Source organism: Sebastes umbrosus, chromosome 23, assembly GCF_015220745.1.
Source record: "Sebastes umbrosus isolate fSebUmb1 chromosome 23, fSebUmb1.pri, whole genome shotgun sequence".
Classification (NCBI taxonomy): Eukaryota; Metazoa; Chordata; class Actinopteri; order Perciformes; family Sebastidae; genus Sebastes; species Sebastes umbrosus.
Window position 1 is genome coordinate 12,318,346 of NC_051291.1, and position 21,993 is coordinate 12,340,338.

The window sequence follows — 21,993 nt, forward strand, 5'->3', positions numbered from 1 at the left end:
CTTTTTCAACAAAACTACCTCAAGCGATCGTAAAAACTTGTTTTGTTACGCTTGCTTGAGGTGATTTTTGCCTTTGTCAAAAAAGACTTGATGCGCTAAATGGATTATGAAAATGGCTTTGCCGAATAAATTCTGACGTAGTGAACGTTTAACATGACTTATCGGCTGTTTCCGCTGTTGGCGTCTTTTCAAAAGTTTGCTTAAAATTTGCTTGACAATTGAACGGACACACGGCTAGTGACCATTTCAAAGCACCGCTGTGCCTAAGTACAGCCTCACAGAGCTGCTCGCGTGGCCGTAGACTCTTAGTCTTCTTATGTTACCGACATCTTTGAATTTCATTTGGAACTAATGAAAGACTTGTGTGTTTTTGTACACCAACAATTACTGCCGTAGAGACACGGTAGACAAGACAGCAGCTGGTCTTGTGTGCAGCTGTAATGCAATTTCTAGGATAAGTGCCAGCAACCCTGCCATAACAGCGATTTAAGATTGTTGGCTTGAGTCAAGACAAATTGTTAACATGCGCAGATGACCTTCTTCTGATCCGTCAAGGACCAGACTCCAAAACAAAGCAATTTGTCCAAAATCATATTTCGCCTCCATAATGAATTTATCACTAATCAAATATAAGATAAATCCCGTGAGGTAGATATTTTATATTTTGGAGTCATTAGCTGTAAATATTTCTCTTCTAATCCACTAAAAGCCTCGTTTGGGTCCCACTTTAGGGAACAAGGCCTCTTCCATAAGTGGGAAGGGCACTGCGAGGCGGTGGATGTCACACCCATTAAGTGCTCTAATGTCGACATAAACATTGTCCCTGTAAAACCCTGTCGCTATTAGTAGCTTCTTTATTAAATCAGATACTACAGTACGTGTGCAGAATGTCTGGCCACAGAGTCGCGTCCAGACAGAAGGATGTTAATGTCCCTCGAGGAGCCTCTCAAGGTGGATGTAATCACTGCAGTGTGTGCATTTAATCAAACTCTGTTAGCACAGCTGAATGTAAACATGGCATCCATAAATTACTCAAATTATAGGAAATAATTGGAGTTTATTTGTCACAGAGATGAAGTATAAATTAGGGCTGCAACTAACAATTATGTTCATTGTTGATTAATCTGTTGATTATTTTCTCAATTAATCGATTAGTTGTTTGGTCTATAAAATGTCAGAAAATGTGTTTCCAAAGCCCAAGACGACGTCCTCAAATGTCTTGTTTTGTCCACAACTCAAAGATATTCAGTTTACTGTCATAGAGGAGTAAAGAAACCAGAACAAATTAACATTTAAAAAGCTGGAATCAGAGAATTTAGATTTTCTTTCTTTAAAAATTACTCAAACCGAATAATCAATTATCAAAATAGTTGATGATTAATTTAATAGTTGACAACTAATCGATTAATCGTTGCAGCTCTACTATAAATTAAATAAATATACATATATTTTGTCATTATATTATTTTTATTGTACATTAATTTCATTAAAACAATAAAAGTAAGAAGACAATAAAAATAATTCAGCTTTATTGGAAAAACTATTTCAAAAGCCACAGAAGTGGAGACATCAGTCTCCGCCTCAGCATCATTGAGCAGGATGATGTCTTCATTAAGTAGTTCATCATTTGCAGAACTGAATGTAGGTGGGACACGTCTTCATCTGAGAGGAGAACATAGGCTTTGGTTTAAATTTGAACATTGATCTTAATCTGCTAACAAACAAATCACAGCTACAAACAAAAGTACTAAACATAGAATCGATGCGGTATCACAAAACATAATATCGCGACACTCAAGTGTATCGATATTTTCTTACACCCCATGTTAACATGGCTACAGAGTTTTGTGTACAGCCACAACCAGACCCTCACATACTTCTATATCCCTTGTGTGTAATTTACTAATCGTGTTTATTGTGTGTCTTTTCCACAGTACCTGGGCTCCATGCTGGTGAAGGAGCTGAGAGGGACGGAGTCCACACAAGACGCTTGTGCCAAAATGAGGGTAAGCACACTTTACTTCTACTGCATTGCTAAAAAGAAGTCTGAAAGAAGCTACAGAAAGTAGTAATAAATTAAAGATGAATGCATGTGGCTGCATTATGTAAATGTTTTCTCATAAAAAAATTAAAAAAACGTTCTGGATCTTTTTCAATCTGGGGCACCGTCTCATCGTCTGCCCTCACACTCACACTAGAGCTTAAACTTTAAAGTATCATGAAGGTGGATTAAGTGTATTGAGGAATTTATTTTTAATATCCTCGCCTGGGTGGCTCGATACTCCGTGACCCTCCTTTCACCTCAGATCACCTGCTCACTCTTCTGTTCTCCGTCTCCTGCCATCCACGTCTTTTTCCTTCCTGCTCCCTCTCTCTTTCCATATTTTACTGCCACTCCGACTGACTCTCTCCTCCGGCCCTCCGCTCACATCTCTCTCATCATCCTGAGCTGCTGCAGTGTGAAGATAAATTTTAATATTCATGAGCAAAGCTTTCTGTTCCTCTCCCCTCCTCCCTCTTTCCTTCTGTCTCTATATTTATGTTGCCACATCAGAGGGCATCTTTCTTTCTGCTACTTCTCTCCCTCCTCAGTTTGACACACCTTCGCTGCAAACCAAGGTTGTAATTAAGTGCAATGAGATGCACATGCTATCGTTCCGGCTTTTATTACCACGTGAACATCCTTTTATCTGTCCCTCCATCTTTGCGCCGTGGAGGTAGATGTGAATGTTTAAATCCCAACTTCATAGCCTCTAGCTGCGTATCTGCCAGCGAATCCAGGCAGCCCTTTGTCAGCTTTTCAGCACTACCTGATCCTGACAAGGCCGAACCGCAGGAACAGCACGCTGCGAGCAGGGAGGAAAGAAAACTGAACAAAGAAAAAGACTCAGATATGGGAAGGATAGCAGGGAGTAGATTCGACGAGGAGGAGAAATGAGGGACGGAGTGTGATAGAAATATGGATACGGAGAGAGGGAGATGACAAGCGATAAAAGATAAGATACCGAGAAAGCAAGAGAGGGACTCGTCTCACGTCGGTTTCTTTGAATATATAAAATCTTCTGGCAGGTAGAATGACAGCTTGGAGGGTGACGCCGACTTCGCTGTAAATCACACGATTCTCCACAGCACCTCGCTGCATAATGAGTTTAAATATAGGTAATTGAGACGCGTTAAAGTGCCAATATGTAATTAAAAAGAATGAGGAGAGATATGTCAGCAGGAGCCCGATGTGGATTAAAAGCTAATGGACTTATTGGATTTGCGGCGCCGCAGTCGATTGGGTTTAGAAACGTAATTGGGAAGTGTTTTTATGAGGCGCCTGACAACCCTTGACCTTTATTTGAATTGACTTAAAAGTATAAAAAATAAAGGAGGAAGTAATCAATAGACAATTAGATCATCTACCTCACGCTTTCTTTATTTGTTGTTATTTGTCTCACACGCTTGTAGGCCCGGGGACATGGATTATGTCTAGTATAAAACTAAAAGGTTATTAAATTCAGAGGAGATCTCTACCGAACAAAATTCATTAATGTGAAACTAATTATAATTTTCAACTGTGCAGTGTTAAAAGTTCAATACTGAAAACGGATTCCTGTGCACTGTTTCGGCTGTTACGTATGAAGCGCCTCAAATGTCATCTCTCCTCTCTTTTTTTTTTTTGTCTCCCTTGCTTTTCACGCACTCCCAAGAAGTCGACAGAACAGATGAAGAAAGTGCCGACCATCGTACTCTCCGTGTCCTACAAAGGAGTGAAGTTCATCGACGCCACAAATAAGGTAACGACGCTTCACGGCTCACTTCCTGTGACGCCTACTGTAAATAACACGTGAAAAGGTCAGGCTTTTTGAACACGAGCAGGAGTGACATTCAGAGTTGTCGGTAAACGGCCGGCGTAGCAGAGTTGATGTTTCTGCTTTTGCTGCGGCCCTGACTGGTTTATAACTATGTGGTGTAAAAAATCAATAAGGTGTAAAAGAGGGCAAAACACAAACAGGCAATAATCAGTATGGAATGGATGAGCTGGATGTTAAGAAAAATCAATAACGACCTACTCAGTTCATTAAATACTTAATAGAATGATTTTTTTTTTTTTCCAAAACAAACAACTGTGCATTCATGCAAACGTTTTATAGACAAAGCACACTGAAAAGGGAAATCAAGGCAGTGGCTTTACCTGGATTCACCTTTCTGGGACCTAGAGGCAACTCTAAAAAAAATCAATTAAAAATCAATTAATATAAGGTGCTTTCGCTTGTAATAAAGTGAAAATCCTCTTGGTAAGATTTGCTGAAATAAGATGTAATATTCAGGCCTTTTTTTTAACTTAAGATATTCAAGATGCGTAGTCTGAAAACAAGTCCCTATGAAATGCTACTTGTCAGGTGATTGTGTCTTATATTAAGTGTTATGAGGTACTTGGTATGATTTTGCATTTTTGCAGTGGAAAGTAGTAAATCTTCACTATTCTCTTTATTTATCTTATCTGTTTTCCCAGTGTACAAAAAGACAAAAAAAAATGTATAGGGAGTTGTCCTCACTTACCTGACAAATACAATCAATATGCTGGTATCTTTTTATAGAATCAAAGACAAAAATGGTATCGTCCAGTACGATAAAAACAGTTGTTTTCCTAACGTTACAGCTCTCTAAAAACTTTCTTGCGGGGCTTTGATGTTCTATAATTCACAGCACTGCGATTTTAATTAACACAACACAAAGACAAGAGTGTTCTCCAGTGACATTACCAGAGGACAAATTCCAACTCAGTGACTCCAGAAAACTCTCAAACCAAAATTGTGCTACAGCGATTATAGTTTTGGGATGTGTGAAATTAGATGAATAATACATCAGATTTGTTTTTCCATGAAGTGGCTCACTGGAGATAATCAACAATCACTCTCTGCACCTCTTTATCTTTCTCTCTCTCTGCAGAACATCATAGCAGAACATGAGATTCGTAACATCTCGTGTGCGGCTCAGGATCCAGAGGATCTGTCTACATTTGCCTACATCACCAAAGACCTCAAGTCCAGTCACCACTACTGCCACGTCTTCACTGCTTTTGATGTGGTCAGTACTGACACTGAGTCTGTGTGTTTGAAAGCAAACATCATATTCATAGCGCCTATAATATCATATTGTATTCTCACGCCACGTTACCCTCTTGTCAGAACCTGGCGTACGAGATCATCCTGACACTCGGCCAGGCCTTCGAGGTGGCCTACCAGCTGGCCCTGCAGGCCAGGAAGAGCGGCCACGGATCGTCCACGCTGCCTGAGAGCTTTGACAGCAAGCCCAGCAAACCCGTCCCCAAACCTCGAGTCAACATCCGCAAATCTGTAAGCATCGCTGCCGCACAGGCAAAATCCAGGGAAAATCCATCCTAAACTGAAATTCGTTGAGCCTTTTGAAAGTTCCTTGCGGAGTAGTTTCATCTTATAGCTGTTTCATAATACTCTTTCCAAAATGAATATACAGCACAGGATTGTAGAAGAATAGTTTTAAGATGGATTTTCACTTTCCGATAACACCTTTCAACTCTTCTAATCAAATCTAACCAACATCCCATCAACTCTGTCCCATTCACACTGGAATCTGTCCATCCTCTCCTCTGATTCGTTCCGGTCTCTCATCCTTGCTCAAATACGTTGTTTTCAACTCTCAGTTTAGTTTGCTGGGGTTATCCTAGAGTGTGTGTTTTGTGTGTGTGTGTGTGTGTTTGAGAGAGTCTTGGCCCAGCGGACATGGTGGCAGAGGTGTAGGTGGATATTTGATCTGTTAAGCGTCCATTCGGTCTTCCTGTCCCTGCAGTGTCTTCCACACTGGGCTGATTGATGAGGCCTGTTTGCATTGGCCTCTGGGGACGCTTGCTTGGCTCGCCTCACTGTGTGTGTGTGTGTGTGTGTTTGTGTGTAAGAAGATAAAGGATCTTCACGTGGAAGACTCCTACATACTGCAGCCTTGCATGGAGAATTAATTTATTGACATTTCAGTCCATCAGATCCTCATCAAAAATGCTGGGGTATCAGATGGAGTATGTGTTTGAGCAACCGCAATGGGTGCATAGAATCTACAGACCAAGCTGCTTTTGTTTATAGTGTATTTGATGTTAGTCCTACAGAGCTGCAATGCACAAGTTCAGTTTGTTAGGTTTGATGAAATCCAAGGTGAATTTCATCGTGATGAAATCATTTACCGTGATATTTTTGGCTGCAGTAATTGTAGCATTCAAATTTGATACCGGAACATCCCTAGCCCTGTGGGCCCACCACTCGCAGGGGTAGGCATTGGGGTGCGGTGCAATGTGAGCCTTGTGGCAGGCAAAGGCGGGGACCTACTAGAGACTGGCTCTATGGACGTCTCTGACTGTTGTTTGTGCTTATGCACCAAACAGCAGTCCATATACTCGGCACAAAGTCAGACACGTTTCCAGTGGGTGTTGGCCTCCACCAGGGATGTCCCTTGTCGCTGATTCTGATAGACAGGATCTCAAGGCGCAGCCGGGATGGATGTGAGTGTACGGTTTAGAGACCTCAGAATTGAGTCTTTGCTCTTTGCAGATGATGTGGTTCTGTTGGCTCCATCAGACCGTGACCTCCAGCACATACTTGGGCAGTTTGCAGCTGATTGTGTGAAGGGGTCAGGACGAGAGTCAGTACCTCCAATTCTGAGACTATCGTTCTCTGCTGGTTGATTGGGCCCTCCGGTTGGGAGTGCGTCAAAACCCCAGGCGATGGAGTTAAATATCTTTGGGTCTTGTTCACGAGTGAGGGTAAAATGGAGCAGGAGTTGGAGGGAGCTGAGCCGGAAGGCAAAGCTCTCGATTTACCGGTCCATTCTACGTTCCGACCCTCACCTATGGTCATGATCTTTGGGTAGGGCTCAGCCTGAGAGATAGGGTGAGGAGCTCAGACATCCGGAGGGAGCTCGGAGTAGAGAAGCTGCTCCTTTTGCGTCAAAAGGGGCCAGCTGAGGTGGTTAAGGAATCTGATCAGGATGTCTACTGGACGCCTCCCTTTAGTTGGCAAATTGCCACGCTTCCTTGCATCTTACCGCAATTGATGGAATAGTATGAAATTGTTGTTTCTCCTGGCCCAATAGGTTACTAGTGGTCATAAATGCCACAGGGTCCCTTTAACAGTTGTTTGATACCCGCCCTAGCTTTGTGATATTAGATACTTGCGTACCACATTCTATCATGAATTTCTGTGTGTATGTATATGTGCAAAACGTGTGTCGCATTTCTTCATGCCTCCTCCAACCACAGCGTCACAAAGTCTATCTGTAAACCTGTCAACCTCCCATTAACCCCTGACAGAGCTTTAAAATAGTCACGCTAACACACTTATCCTCCTCCACCGACATGCACCGGCCGGCACAGCAGCACAAGTGTGTGTCTAAAGGGCCCAGTATAGAGTTACGGCGGCTGCTATATCAGACCAAATTTAAGTCCATTTACATACTGCGAGGCATGGAAGAAATAGATGGTGATGGAGGAGAATCGGTGGCGTCGGAGGAACGGTCTCACTTTCTAAAGTTAGAGCGAGACGTGAGACGGTGAGGAAAGACAGAGGAGGAGAAAAGATAGAATAAGAGCACACACGCACTATTTGTGTTCACTCTCCTCCTGAGTGTGTTTTTGCGAACGTTGTGTGTGGTTCTGTGCCTACAGAGATGATGGACGATGGCATGTGTACACGCAATCTGCTGAGTCTGCAACCGTTACATTAACCATTAATTGCCTTTTCCCTCTCTGTGTTCATATATGTGTGTGTGTGTGTGATGTAGTTAATGGCTTGTGGTGTGCAGCAGGGCAAAGATACTGCAGGATTCACTTAATATTCCTGCCACCTGCCAGCCATAATCTCCATCCTGCAGCACCTCTCAAGCCCCCTGTGTTTTAAAACACTGTTGCTTTGTTTTTCTGCCCACAAGTATCTATTTCTCCACACCCTCCTTTTCTCATTTTCATGTCGTGTGTGTGTGTGTGTGTGTGTGTGTGTGTGTGTGTGTGTGTTTTTACGAGCATATCTGCTTGTAAATCTCTCCCTCAACATCCACTTAACTTGCCCTCATGAGTGTGACCGTGTCTGATATGACTATTGTCTTTGATCAGCATTGGCGTGTTACTGTAATCGGAGTGTAGCTTCAAAACGGGATTGAAATACATGACCCTAACCCTGTATGATCGAGTCTTACAACCTCATGTTTCTTAAAAAAGGAGTGAGAAAGCCTCCCGGTGAAGTGACAATAGCTTGTTTCCAAGCAGCTGGTTCATTTTGTTGGTGGTCTAGGAGATTTGATTGTACACAAATGAAATGTAACCACAAGCTATCTCGCCTCATTGGCCGAATTTTTCACCACTTTGAGGAAAAAGAAAAATTGAATAGGGATACACTAAGATGCTTTTGCAGAGTGATGTTTAGTACAGTTGCCGTGCCATATTCGTCTTGCTGGGAGTGTTTGTTGCCACGCAGGAGTTGCTATATAAATGTGGCCTACTCTTGCTTTAGTTTTGCTGTATTGCAGTAATGCTGCTGTCCCACGCTGTTGCCAGGGCGATGACTTTGCTGCCGTGTTGTTGCCATGGTTTTGCTTTGGTTTTTTGGAGTGTTGTTGCCTTTTCCCTGTTGCCATGCAGCTGCTCTGTCATTGCTGTGGTTTTTTTGCGTCGCTGCTTTGCTGTTTTTTTTCGGTGTTGGTGTTGCTGAGCGGGCCCCACTTTGACCTGTGTATGACCTCTGATCCCTGTAGGTCATCATGTCCCCCGTCAGCCGCTGGTCACTGGGCCACATTTACACCCCTCACCGGCCTCCTCTCCACCCTCCTCTTCCTCCCCCTCGACTCTTCCATCTTCCTCACAAAGCTCAGTCACAGGTCCTCCACGCTTTTTCCTTCTCTTATCCTTTATTTCCACCTGGTTTTTCTTTTAGTCAAGGAGAAAGCGCCATCTGTAAGTGCTTCCATTTTTATCCTGTCGCTTTTTATTCGACTCACTCCGCATCCTTGTGTGGTCTGTTTGCAGTGAGTGTCTGCGTGTCTCATTCTTCAGTTACTACCTCTATCTCCATATCAACAGCATTAAAATAAACCCATTTTAATTTCTTTAGAGCTAATGCAGAGCAGAAATCAGACATAGACTTTAGTGCCTCAGTCCGTTTTTATGTGCCCCGCTGCACCGATTCCACCCCTGGATGGGCGATACACTGCCTCCTTAAAGATGCACGTTCAAGATGGTAAATAAAAAGCAATTTGAAGCAATAACCACTAGTTTAAAATTAGCTAAATGTTTATTAAAACACTCAGTGCATTAAAACCTCCATTGAATTACACTTGGAGTGTTTTTGCCTTGCTGTTTCTCGCTCATCTTCATCTTGCACACAAGGCAGTTGAATTTTTTAAAGGGTCATCAAAAGACTGCAGTACCAGAGCGTACACAGTGTGCCAAGAAATGATTCAAATGTGCTAAAGTGCAATAGACTCCCATTGCGGTACGGCGTGTTTTGCATCAGCTTGGAGATTGCTCTCCTTTTGAAGGTTTGCATATCACACACTGTGATGTCCCTGCAGCGTTACTTCAAGCTCTTATGTTCCGACCCTTCTTCTACAGAAAACCCCCCAAAAAAAGGGTGTTGATATAGAACTTGTTTTTTGAAGGCAGGCGTAGTTCATTCAGCGGCTTCATGTGCGGTTGATGAATTTGAGACTAATCCTGGTGATGCTCTGAACGAGTTCTTCTCGACGCACGATGAGGGTTTGAGCTGCTGTGATCGAAAGTGTGTTTGTTCCTTAATCCTGTAACCCCGTAACAAGATTATAAGGTCTTGCTGTGGTTGTCCGAGTGTGTGTGTGTGAGAGAGAGAGAGAGAGACGAGAGGATAGAGAAGTGGATTAATATTATAGTTTCCGTATTGTTGTTGTAGCAGTGTGTTGAGACAAGATAAGAGAAACATGGCTCTGCTAGCGAACTCTGTGATTAACCCTGTTTACTCCAGAAGTAGATTAATATATTTGTTAGGGCAGGGACGATACGCCTATCTCCTGATTCTATATGTACTGCGATTTTTAAGTATTGCGATTCGATATTACGATTTATTGCAATTTTTAACTTTTTTAACATTAGATCACTGTGAAAAAGTTGAATCATACACTTCTAAGGACTTTTACTTTGGAAAATCTCTAATTTAATACAAAAAAATGTTTGTGCTGTTCAGCATGTATGTAGTCAGAGATGTCCTGAAGTCAAATATATCAGTCATTGTCCCTCACCTCACTAATTAGTGGTAATTTCTATTTAATTTATAAAACATGTAATGTTTTATTCTTCTGGTTAATATAATCCAATCAATATTATTTCCATATATTTATTTTATATATACAGTTCCCTTTGTTAACACCTTATTTTGAAAACCGGACGTGGTCACGTGTATACTTCCACTAACTTCTCCAAGCTCGTTGCTAGCTCTCCCGTCAGCTCCGTTCTCTTTACACATCCATGGTCAGCTCCATTGGAATGCATTTAACATAAATGTCAGTATATGGGTGCTCTACAGTTGTAGCGTCGGCCCATTTGACCACGGAGATGAGAGTGACGGCTGACTTGACGGCACGTTACTGCAATCCGATAACGTTTCCTGTCCGTGACAGACTTAGCTTTAGCCGTGATGTCTAGCTCTGCTTTTCCCGCAAAGTGTGCAACCCAAAGTGTTTCCATACTTTACTGTATGTGTAGTGTTTACCACTTTGGATTTAAAATGTGAGGGTGCAGGTCGTGTCCACGTGGACCCGCCGCCATTTTCTGCTTTGTCGTTTCAGCTCGCTGCGGTTTGTTTTGGTTTCACAGATCTGGAACAAGTATGTCGTCATGTTACTCAGACTACAACAATAAAAGCGTTAACTTCCTTCTACCTCTGCTTAGACTCAAATGAAGCAAATATATTGATTCTGGCATTAAAAATCTATTTAAAAAATTTCGACGCGGACCCTCCACCGTTTTCTACTTTTGCATTTCGGCTCGCTGCGGTTTGTTTTGGTTGACGGATACGGAACGGATATGACGTCAACGTTACTCAGACTACAACAATAAAAACTTCCTTTTACCTCCGCATAGACTCAAATTAAGCATTTATATTGATTCTGGCATTAAAAAAAACAATTTAAAAATCGTAAAAATAAAAAATTGCGGAGCATAGGTGAATTTTTTCCCCACTAATATTTGCTCAAATACATTACTAGAATTGGATAGAGTGTGCAAGGACAAATTTAGCCTTCTACTGTCAAAACTGCAGCTCTAACAGTCCCCCCTCTCCCCACATCACCTGAAAATAAACCAATAGATTGGAGGAAAAACACCCTCAGCAACAAATCCCAGCCGCTCGATTGGTTGCCGTGGGGTTATTTTTGAAAGCAATGTAGATTGTTTGGTTTGTTTCTCAGCTCTGAGGCCAGAATAGCTTCACAGTGACAGAGTCCACACAGCTCTTTGATAATACAAACTGCTAGGATGGACAGGAAGTGCACATAGACATTGTAATCGTTCAGGACCAGCCGGATTTTGCTTTTATACATTTATAGATATGGTTTCCCGTCCATGATCTGTGTTCTGCTTTCTCATTTGTAATCTGTATCTCATCTCCCTCTCACATTTTGAGTTATTATTTTCCATTACATTACTTGGTAAGCAGCAGCACATCCTCCATCTCATTCCTTCTACCGTCTCACTCTGTTTTCACTGACTTTATTAGCATGAAATTGCATCAGAAAATTGCCCCTACAGTGTGCAAAAAATGTCGATTTTCAACAGAAACAGCCGTTTGCATCCTAAAGAAGTACAAAAAATCAATACAATAATGTGCAGTATTTTCAAAATTGAGAACATGCAGGTCGTTGAAAAATAATTTGGCTGTTTTTTCCGACTGCTTCCTCTTCCTTTTCCGTCCCTGTGTGCGTCAGATGGAGCAGCCTTCCATGGACCAGAAGGGCCACGCCAACGTGCCGTGGATTGTGGAGCCGGGTCAGGAGGCCAAGAGAGGAGTCAACACCAAGTACGAGACCACTATTTTCTAACATACACCCGCCTTGTCCACTCCTGTGTGTGTGTGCCTTTCAGAGGTTGCCCCGTACTGGGGCCCCGCCCCCGGAGTTGGGCACGAGCGACGCACGCCGCCGCGTCACCTCACCGGCTGAAAAATATAAAAACAAAAACATCCCGCCCCGCCCCCGTTAGCCGAGCCTGTCCACTGCATGATGACGTTTGGCGCTGCGCTGTCTTGTCTCTTCTACTCTCTTTTGTTTCTGCTCTCCCCCCCCTCTTTGGTCCGGGCTCCATCCTCCTGCCTGCAGGGCTGGCGCATGACCTTTGAACCCAGGGCTGTGGTGCACTTCTCTGTCTCCACCTGTAGGGGGAATGGTCAGCTCCGGTTTTTTTTTCCCTGTTTGTCGGTCAGCGGTCAAGCAGTCGGTTGCTCTGCTTCCAGCTTCTTGTGTTTTTTTTTTCTCTTCCTGTTGATGGGTGCAACCGTTTGGCTTCGTCTCTCTCCTCTTTTTTTCCTCCTCTGACTGCCTCCATCCTTCGCTTTTCTCCACATTTCAGCCCCCTTTTGTCCAACTGCCCCCTGACAACTTGAATGACATTTGTAACCAGAATACTGCTAAGAGCTGTGACAGTGTTTTAGCTGTCTGTTGAGCCCAGTGTGGGAGCTGACAATACGGAGGGCCGTTGTCCAAACATGACAACTCTGGAGGAAAGCTCAGACTTTTTAGACATTTTTTTAAATCCAAGAGGAGAGCCGAATATCAGGAGAGGTGATGTAGCACAGTCTAACGTTGACTCAAACTGGTTCATCCAGCAGGCTACTAGAATGTATTACAACTTTTTTGATTCTTTATATCAGATTATTTTTTTGAAAATACTAACAAACTTGTGAATTTCTTTGACAACTTTAAACTCCTGTGTCACAGGATTTTTTTTTTTTTTTTGCTTTTATAGCACATTTTTTCAGCACTTTTATGTGTTATATGTTCAGAATTAATTTTAACCAAATGGATTTTTTCCCTGGCCATAAACATGATTATATTTGGAGGGGAAACAATCTTGTATGTAAAAGGTTTTTAGCATGTGGCTTGTGAGACGCATGGTGGCCCTTTTGGATTTGCTGAGCAGGGGGGCCGGTGGAGAGGCGGGGTGTGAGGGCTCTCTCGATAAGTGATGTCATCTCATTTTGCAGGGCAATGCCGGACGCTCATGTCTATTACTGTGGAATGCAAAGAATGTAGCCAGCCCTAAACACGGACCTTGTCACACAATACAATGCAAAATGGACTACAAAAGGACTACAAACATGGACGCTACTCCACAGTGTTTAAGGTTGACTACAAAAATTTTAACATCACTCATCCACATGATGCTTGACACAGTAAACATAGGAAAAAAACAGACATTTAAAACATACTAACAGGACTGCATCTTGACAGACGTCGGTCTGCTCTGAATGTTATTTGAAAAAGCAGCCTCAACTTTCTGCAACTACAGCAGGATCTGTTTTTATGCGCGTGACCTGTGAACTTTTGGGCGGTCACAGCGTCTCCATGGAGACTGTTGAGTATGGACTCGCTAAAAGGCACCACTGGGCATGTGTCACTGTTGGAATGGGGCATGGTTTTTGACGACGGCTGGCTCTTTTGGTCTTTTTATTTTCTTTAAAGTCAGAAAATAATACAGAGATATATGCACAAGTGTGTAAATGTGATTGGACTAGCTGCAACGCGCTGGAGATGCAACGGGTGTGTCCTAATGAGACGCGTGTCTCGTAACGGATTACGAACCTACGTGAACAAAACTGCATCTGGCGTTTAAAAAAAAAAAAAAGTATTCTATTCGTATTGCCCGACATTTTAATGTTTAATATGAGAGTATTATATTACCATGATGATTATGATTATTCCTGTGCAATTCTTGTCTACTGTTGTCTTAATGTTACATTATTTTTCTATGATGAGATGAAAACCTTGGGCTTGAGAACGATGGCCATCCTTTAAAAAAAAAAAAATCTGAAACTATATGATCATACTTGTACACACAGAGAGTGAATGTTGCAGGTGGCTAGCTAACTCTTGTCAGGTCAACCCTCCATCATTTCTCATGGGGCTCTACTCTTATCTAGCAGATGTACTATTTTAAACGCAGTATTACTGTATTATTTGGATGAGACATTGTCCAATTATAAAATGTACATAGATATTTTGCCAACTCATTGTTCATACATGTAATGTAAAAGAGAAACGAATACAGGACTTGCAGTACGTGGCACTGGAAACAAGGTACCAAAATAAAGGTTGGAGGTTAAACGAAGTGGTAGATTGTAGAGATTGTATTTTGAGTGAAAACGGAGATGCGTTATTTGGTGACATCACTGCTGACCAACTTATGTACATAGGCTTGGGCTTCCAGCACACTGATTTTTGTAATTTTGGCCATTATTTATATCCCTGTAAAGCACATGGAATAAAATATGACTTGTAAAACCATTATTCATCCTCGGATAAAGTTGTCGTGAGTTATTTGCTTTTTCTCAACCACTACTTAAAAAGGTCTATTTCACTTTTATTTGTTTTTATTTTTCTCTTTCATGTTTGATTAAAACAGACTAAATGTTGACTTGTGAAAACACCCTACACTACAGTTTGACTACCATCTTTTAGGAATCTGAGCAAGTTTGGCCATCAAGTTATTGGTTAAGATAAAATTGTACTTTCCAAAGTAATTGCTGAAATCTGGAAACGGGGGCAAGGAAACAAACAATCAGACATGTTGTAAACAAGCCAAAAGTTTAGCTACATCTTCTAATTTGTAATATCTTATTGAACGCGAAATTTGGAAACTGATACAACAAACCGTTCAATTTAAATGTTACACTGTCAAGTCTATTTGCTTGTGTTTCTTACTTCTTTTTAGCTATGTTGCTGCGTTTCCACATCTCAGCAATTAAAAGCACTATATGTGAGACTGGGCGCATTTCTATTGCCTCTGTACGGCTCTCAACATGGTGACGGCTGGACAGCTAACGGTGCTAACAGTGATGACAGAGCTAACAGTGTTTACCAGAGGGGGAACCGGATGGTAGGTGATACGCTTCCGCAACTACACCGTCGGTCGGGACGGCGTTGTCAGCTGTAACCGCCGTATGAGAGCTGTGCAGAGCAGCGGCCAGTGGGGCACGCTCATATGCACAAAACATGGCCGGCGATATCAACAAAGCACGCTGAAGCTCGGATTACAACACACAGAGGGAGAACGACTTGATTCTCTGCTCAGGTAGACTTACTCCACTATATCTTTAAATAGCAAATAGTTGTTTGCTGCTATATTAATGCTCTCGTAAACAAATTTAGCACCTTTAATTAACTGATCAAGTGTGAAATAAATTGATATTTCTGTTTTAATTTGCTTCCATATTTGTTTACCTTTGTATTAATTATACTCTTCTATTTAATTTTCCCTTTTATTTATATATTTATTTTTATCAACTTTTAAATGTATTTATTTTTAATGTATTTATTCATTATTAAATTGTATTGTTATGTTTACGTTTATAAGGATTTTGAGGGAAGGAGTGGCTTGGCGATTTTTGGAGCTAGTGCTGCTACTTACATTGGAAAAGAGTTGGCAATACTAGGCTGGGTTTTTTTGGTTGGATAATTTTACTAACCTTACAGACATTTGTGATGTAATAGTGAGTGTCACATACCTCATGTTGGATCTAGTACCAGGCTGTGACGGCATTGACTTCAGAACTTGTCCCCCCTCGATCCTCCAGGCACAGCATCTTGGACAGCACCTTAACAAAGAGACAGAAATCAAATCATTAAAATTCAATCAAACATAAAGAATTGTTCGTATACTAATTTATAAACAAAGCTGTTTTACATATCGACTCCTGAGGCTAAGGAGAAACTTATACATAAATTCTCACAATTAGGGATAGCTTTCAGATTGTTTCCTGGCTTTCAGCCTGATTAATAAATCAGTAGGATATTGATCTCAGATCTCGCTCTCCCTCCATTGAAGTTGTTATTGCCATGTGGGGAGTTCCCTCACGTTGAACCCATGTGGGTGATTCACACCTTGAGGTTGTGAAAGCCTAAAGCCTCATTAGTGTAGCACAAACTGAAGTGTAAATTGTTGTGAAGCCGCTGGAGAGAAGATGCTGGGATGGTATTGTAAAGGGCTGAGAACTGGAGTCGCCATCCCACTTCCACTCTGTTTAGGTAAGATTGTTTAAGCTTACTTTTAACTGATAAAGTGTGACACAAATTGATATTTCTGTTTTAATTTGCGTCTTTATTCATTTACCTTTGTACTAAATCTACTCTTCTATTAAATTTTTTGCACCAGCGGCGTCGGTCGGGACGGCGTTATCAGCTGTAACCGGCATATGAGAGCAGTGCAGAGCAGTGGGGCACGCTCACGTGCAACTAAAAGCACGCCTGATCCAGCAATGTCAACAAAGCACGGAGAAGCTCGGATGACACCACACACAAAGGGAGAGCGAATTCATTCTCTGCTCAGGTAGACATTACTCCTCTATATCTCTACTCTTTATGAGAGCAGTGCAGAGCGGCATCTATGAGCTAGCCTGTGGGGAATGCTAACATGCATTAAAAGCATGCATGCCCGGCCCGGCGATGTCAACAAAGCAAGAAGAAGCTCGGATGACACCACACACAGAGGGAGAGCGACTCTATATCTTTACATAGCAAATAGTTGTTTGATGCTACATTAATGCTCTGGATGTCGTGAACCTTCAAAGAACAGATGATCAGGAGGCTTTAGATGCAATTCATCACCGATTGCTACACGATAATGTCACAACAAACAAGGCCAAAGTTAAAACAGACTGAACCTTGAATGCAGCAGCAAGGTGTAAAAGCTGAGCCGTGCAAAACACCCAAAAGACACACCCGGAATTACAATTGATATTGAAGTAGCTCTCCCTGTCATCTGGTCATCAGTTGGAGCGGTTTTGTCCAAAATCAATAAGTGATTAGGACTGCCAAAGAACTGCATAGAACTGATTAACGGTGATGATCAGATAGTTGGTTAAAACCTCTTTAATACCACACAGCAAGTCCAGTTTGTGACTTACTAGACATCACAATTGAGACAGCTCAGGAGTGCATCGACTCCGACAGAGAGGTCTGCACCAGGTCATCAGCTCAATCGACTACCTCCACTGGCCTCCAGACAACCCGACCGACACATTGATACATGCGGTAATGATAAACCAGTTGCTAAGTTTCCATGGTGACCAGATCCCCTCATAGTTTCACCCATAAGCCTCTAAAGCTCTTTACACACATTGACACTTCCATGATAAATAGCCACACGAACCATCACAGCAGCCGCTTATTGACCGAAGGAAGGACACACAACATGAAATCAGAGTAAGCAACAAACGTAATGCATATAGATTAGGGCTGTCAATCGATATATAAATATGTAATTGCGATTAATCACACGATTGTCCAAAATTAATCAAATTACCACACATTTTTTAACTGCTCAAAATGTACCTTAAAGGAAGATCTATGTATGCTTTCTTTATGCAAATGTATGCATATATTTATTATTGGAAATCAATTAACAACACAAAACAATGACAAATATTGGTGACTTTCTCGCTAGAGGTACGGACTTTTGGAGCTAATGCTGCTACTTTCATTAGCAAAGAGTTGGCAACACTGGACTGGGTTTCTTGGTTGGATAATTTAAAAAATCTAGCGTACTCTTGCTGGTTTCTCAACATTACCAATCGTAGCTTTAATATCAAACTAACCTCACAGACGCTAGTGTATGTGATGTAGTAGTGAGTGTCACATACCTCAGGTTGGATCTAGTACCAGGCTGTGACGGTAGTGACTTCAGAGTACGCCCTCCCTCGCTGCTCCAGGCACAGCACCTTAACACTGAGAAAGAAGTCAAATCATTAAAATTCAATCAAAGTCAAACTGCATGTGATTATCATAAAGTGGCCACGTCTGTAAAAGGGAGTCTCGTGGTTTTCGCCTGATTCTGTACCTAAAGAGAAGCATGACCTTTATCTAATTACGTTACCACCTTAGATGCCCACTTAGCATCTCAGCTGCAGCTTCCATCACATCTCTTTCCCATAAAGCTTAGCAATGAGGGATTTAACTAAACAAACACAAATAGGCTGGCAGGGTATGAGATCTGGAGCCCCTCTGGCTGTTCTCACCACATGGCCCGCCTGGATATCACAGAACTTGCAGCTAGAAAATAAACCCAACTCTGTTAACTGTTAACTTTGCCACTGTAGATCGTTTCAAAGTAGGGCTGTCAAAGTTAACGCCGTAATAACGTGTTAACGCAAATTCATTTATTTCATGCCTTAATGCAGTTTGCCATGTTATGATTTGAGCATATTTTTTTTTATGCTAAATGCAGTACCTGTGAGGGTTTCTGGACAATATTGTCATTGTTTTGTGTTGTTAATTGATTTCCAATCATAAATATATACACACATGTGCATAAAGTGAGCATATTTGTCCACTCATGTTGATAAGAGTATTAAATACTTGATAAATCTCCCTTTAAGGTACATTTTGAACTGATAAAAACAATGCAATTAAATATTTGAATCTATTGACAACCCTATTTAAAAGCTAAGCCTAAAGATTTGATAAAGGATTTAAAAGGATTCAAACTCGACAAGTAGCTTCAGATTTGAGATAAATGCTAAATGTTCTCAGACAGTATAAGTACAGTACAGTATGTTCCACAAATATAAACTGCATAAGGAGTTTACGCTCCACTACAACTCTAGCGTTATCGCAAGATTTACACCAGAGGCAGTTCTTTTACACACCATCACCATCTTTTACCAAGCCTTATAAAAAAATAAATAAAATATGTGTGAAGGGAAAGGATGAGCGGCTACGGCTGAGTGTCTATTAAACTTCAGCGGACTGACATTTACAGTGAGCCTCTGGAAGGCTGAACAAGCATTTATCATGAGCCATAAACCACTGAATGAAAAGGCTCACAATCTACAGCTAGAATCTGCTAGATTTTAAAAAGGAAAAGACTGATAATGAATGGAGAGATGATGGTTTGTTAACAGAACACTAATTTGTTAGATTTTCTAAGTGTAAGACAGGGAGAGTACATGCTTTGTTTCACCGTCTGTGTCAGACTGTGGGAGAGGGCCAAAGTTCCAGATGGTGCGAACTGCCCACGGCTAGCGGCTAAATGAGACGACTATGTAAAAACTGCCCATGTAACAATCACAATATGATCTGGCATTAATTCAATAGGGGCAGCAAGAGATAGAGAGAACTAATGTACCCACTGGGGGAAATAATGCAGGTCTCATTTAGATTCAGATCCTCACGGTTTATCCAGCTCTAATACGCAAACAGAGCCAAGGAATGAATCTGCAGTGAGAAACTATTTTACATAAAGACAGTTTGCTGCATTTCGTAAATGACTGGCAGGACACAAAACACTTTTTTGTACCTGGCAGATGTGGTGCAAAAGCATTCAGATTATCATAACGTACTGGAATTGTCCAACATGGAACTGACTTGCTGCAAAGTGGGTGATAAGAAGGATAAACCCGCCTCTGCAAAAGACTAAACACCCTGCTGGGTTCGGCTCGCGATGTTCCACCTGATAAAGCTGGACACAGTGAGGAGAGACGGACATTTTTGGCTAGATAATAAAACTCTCTCTCTTATACACAACAACACACACGTTCGCAATAGACTCTGGCAGACTTTATCTCAGTAGCGTACAAAGAAACTACTTGAAAAAAACAATCCTGCACTGCTCCAAAAGTAACAATCACACCCGCAAAGTGTTACTGCCTCTGTTTTCATGGGTAGTGACGGAGAGGTCAGATCAATGTGGAAAACAGGTTTCTATCATATACTATACTAGGACTTTTTAATAACTTTTTTCAACATACTATACCGTGACTTTTTTTTCTCGATATACTACACTATGACTTTTTTTATTTTCTTCGACATACTACAGTATACAAGCAACAGTACAACAACACAATGATTTTAATGCTATATAAAATCTATCTACCCCTGCTTCCACATTTTTTAAAGCAAGTAAATCTCTCTTGAATCCAATCAAAACATTTTTGAAAATCAACAAAACGTACGAAAGCAGATTAACCTTCCACAATTCTTCTTCCAACAATAGTTGAAATTGAGTCAATATGGTCAATGCATGCTCTATTTTTCCTAAATAAATTCTGCTCTTCAACCAAAATATTCTACCGTTTCCAAGTCAGCCTCAAAATACATGAATACAATTTATACACAATACTTAGAAGGCGGGTTCCTCTGTAATGAAGAGGTATACTTGGATCGTTCTTAGATGATTTTGGAATGGGTATGAAAATGGACTAATACAGAAATGTGGAAGGAACAATAATAGTATTTAAAACAAATTAAACAAACAGAAAACCATGTTTAGAAGTAGTGGTGACATAAATACCGTGTTTGGGATTTCCTCCACCCCATACGGCTTTCTTCAGCTTTAACTTGTATATGTCAGTTCTCACAAAGAAATATCATAATTCAATAAGCCCGGTTTACAGCAACTGACAGCTGTTACATATTATACCTTTAAAGTGTTCAGAAAGTTTCTTTTTAACCAGAGCTTCAACTCTTCCTGAGCCCTTTGGAGCTCTATGGGCCTATATTTGTTTTTTCCAAACCAAGACTAGCCAGTCAACTCAACTAGCCTACACAAGGGTTCAGCAACCTTTACTATCAAAAGAGCCATTTTAGGCAAAAGAAAATAAAAATAATCTGTCTGGAGCCGCAAAACATCTGAGCATTGTGATGAAGGTAACACAGTTTATGGTCTAAGTATATAGTATATAAGTCTAATGCTGTGAGGGCCAAAGAGTAAATGTACTACAGAGTATTAGGGCCACATTGAGGGAAAAAACCATCTGAGTATTCCGAATAAAGTCGTAACTTTAGGAGAAAAAAAAGTCGTAATATTACGAGAATAAAGTCATAACTTTACGAGAAAAAAAGTTGTAATATTAAGAGAATAAAGTCAGAACTTTACGAGAAAATAGTTGTAATATTACGAGAATAAAGTCATGACTTTACGAGAAAAAAGTCGTAATATTACTAGAATAAAGTCAGAACTTTACAAGAGAAAAAAGTTGTAATATTACGAGAATAAAGTCAGAATTTTATGAGAAAAAAAGTTGAAATATTACCAGAATAAAGTCATAACTTTAAGAGAAAAAACGTTGTGATGTTACAATAAAGAAATAACTTTATGAGAAAAAAAGTTGTAATATTACGAGAAAAGTCATAACTTTACGAGAAAGAAAGTCGTAATATAACGAAAATAAAGTCATAACTTTACGAGAAAAAAGTTGTAATATTACGAGAATAAAGTCAGAAATTTACGAGAAAAGAAGAAAATAACACGTCAAATTACTACTCTATAATATTACGACTTTTTTTTCTCTTAAACTTCTGATTTTATTCTCATATGACTTTTTTTCTCGTAAACTTCTGATTTTATTCTCATAATATTATGACTTTTTCTGCAACCTGTGGCTCCGGAGCTACATGCGACAAGGAAATGAATGACTGTTTTTTTGTTTACATTTTCATTTTCATTTATCATTGTTGTAGGTCTATGGTACGACGGAATATTAGGGCCCCATTGAGGAAAAAAAATAAATCTGAGATTTCGAGAATAGTCATTATATTACGAGAATAAAGTCATAGGATTACCAGAGAAAAAAAGTCATAGTATTATGGAGTCAGGAACCTGCCAAAATAAAAATAAAAAAATAATAAATAAATGACTGTATAGATAAATAAATGTCATTAAATGTAGTAAATATAATATTAAAAATAAATGTAACCATTAATCAATTGATAAAATGTGACATGAATTGATATTTCTGTTTTAATTTGCTT

General features: G+C 40.6%; 1 protein-coding gene and 1 long non-coding RNA gene across 8 annotated transcripts in view; one reads left to right on the forward strand and one right to left on the reverse strand.

Annotated features, from left to right (window-relative positions):
- The window catches only part of anks1b (ankyrin repeat and sterile alpha motif domain containing 1B), a 250,819-nt gene extending 236,284 nt beyond the window's left edge, over positions 1 to 14,535 (forward strand). For 4 of the 7 annotated variants that reach the window (XM_037760557.1, XM_037760556.1, XM_037760561.1 and 1 more), the window contains 7 exons: positions 1,935 to 2,006; positions 3,696 to 3,782; positions 4,939 to 5,076; positions 5,178 to 5,345; positions 8,761 to 8,883; positions 11,959 to 12,050; positions 13,233 to 14,535. In XM_037760557.1, coding sequence (XP_037616485.1) covers positions 1,935 to 2,006; positions 3,696 to 3,782; positions 4,939 to 5,076; positions 5,178 to 5,345; positions 8,761 to 8,883; positions 11,959 to 12,050; positions 13,233 to 13,281 — 729 coding nt within the window. In that variant the 3' untranslated portion in view covers positions 13,282 to 14,535. The remainder of the gene's footprint in view (positions 1 to 1,934; positions 2,007 to 3,695; positions 3,783 to 4,938; positions 5,077 to 5,177; positions 5,346 to 8,760; positions 8,884 to 11,958; positions 12,051 to 13,232) is intronic. The other 3 variants (XM_037760558.1, XM_037760560.1, XM_037760559.1) reach the window with 3 other exon arrangements.
- LOC119482730 lies at positions 1,993 to 20,884 on the reverse strand. The gene is made up of 4 exons (XR_005205515.1): positions 20,534 to 20,884; positions 17,886 to 17,970; positions 15,753 to 15,842; positions 1,993 to 2,452 (listed from the first exon to the last, which is right to left on the reverse strand). It is a non-coding gene; the product is annotated as an uncharacterized LOC119482730 (long non-coding RNA).
- Between the last annotated feature and the right edge of the window lie 1,109 nt (positions 20,885 to 21,993).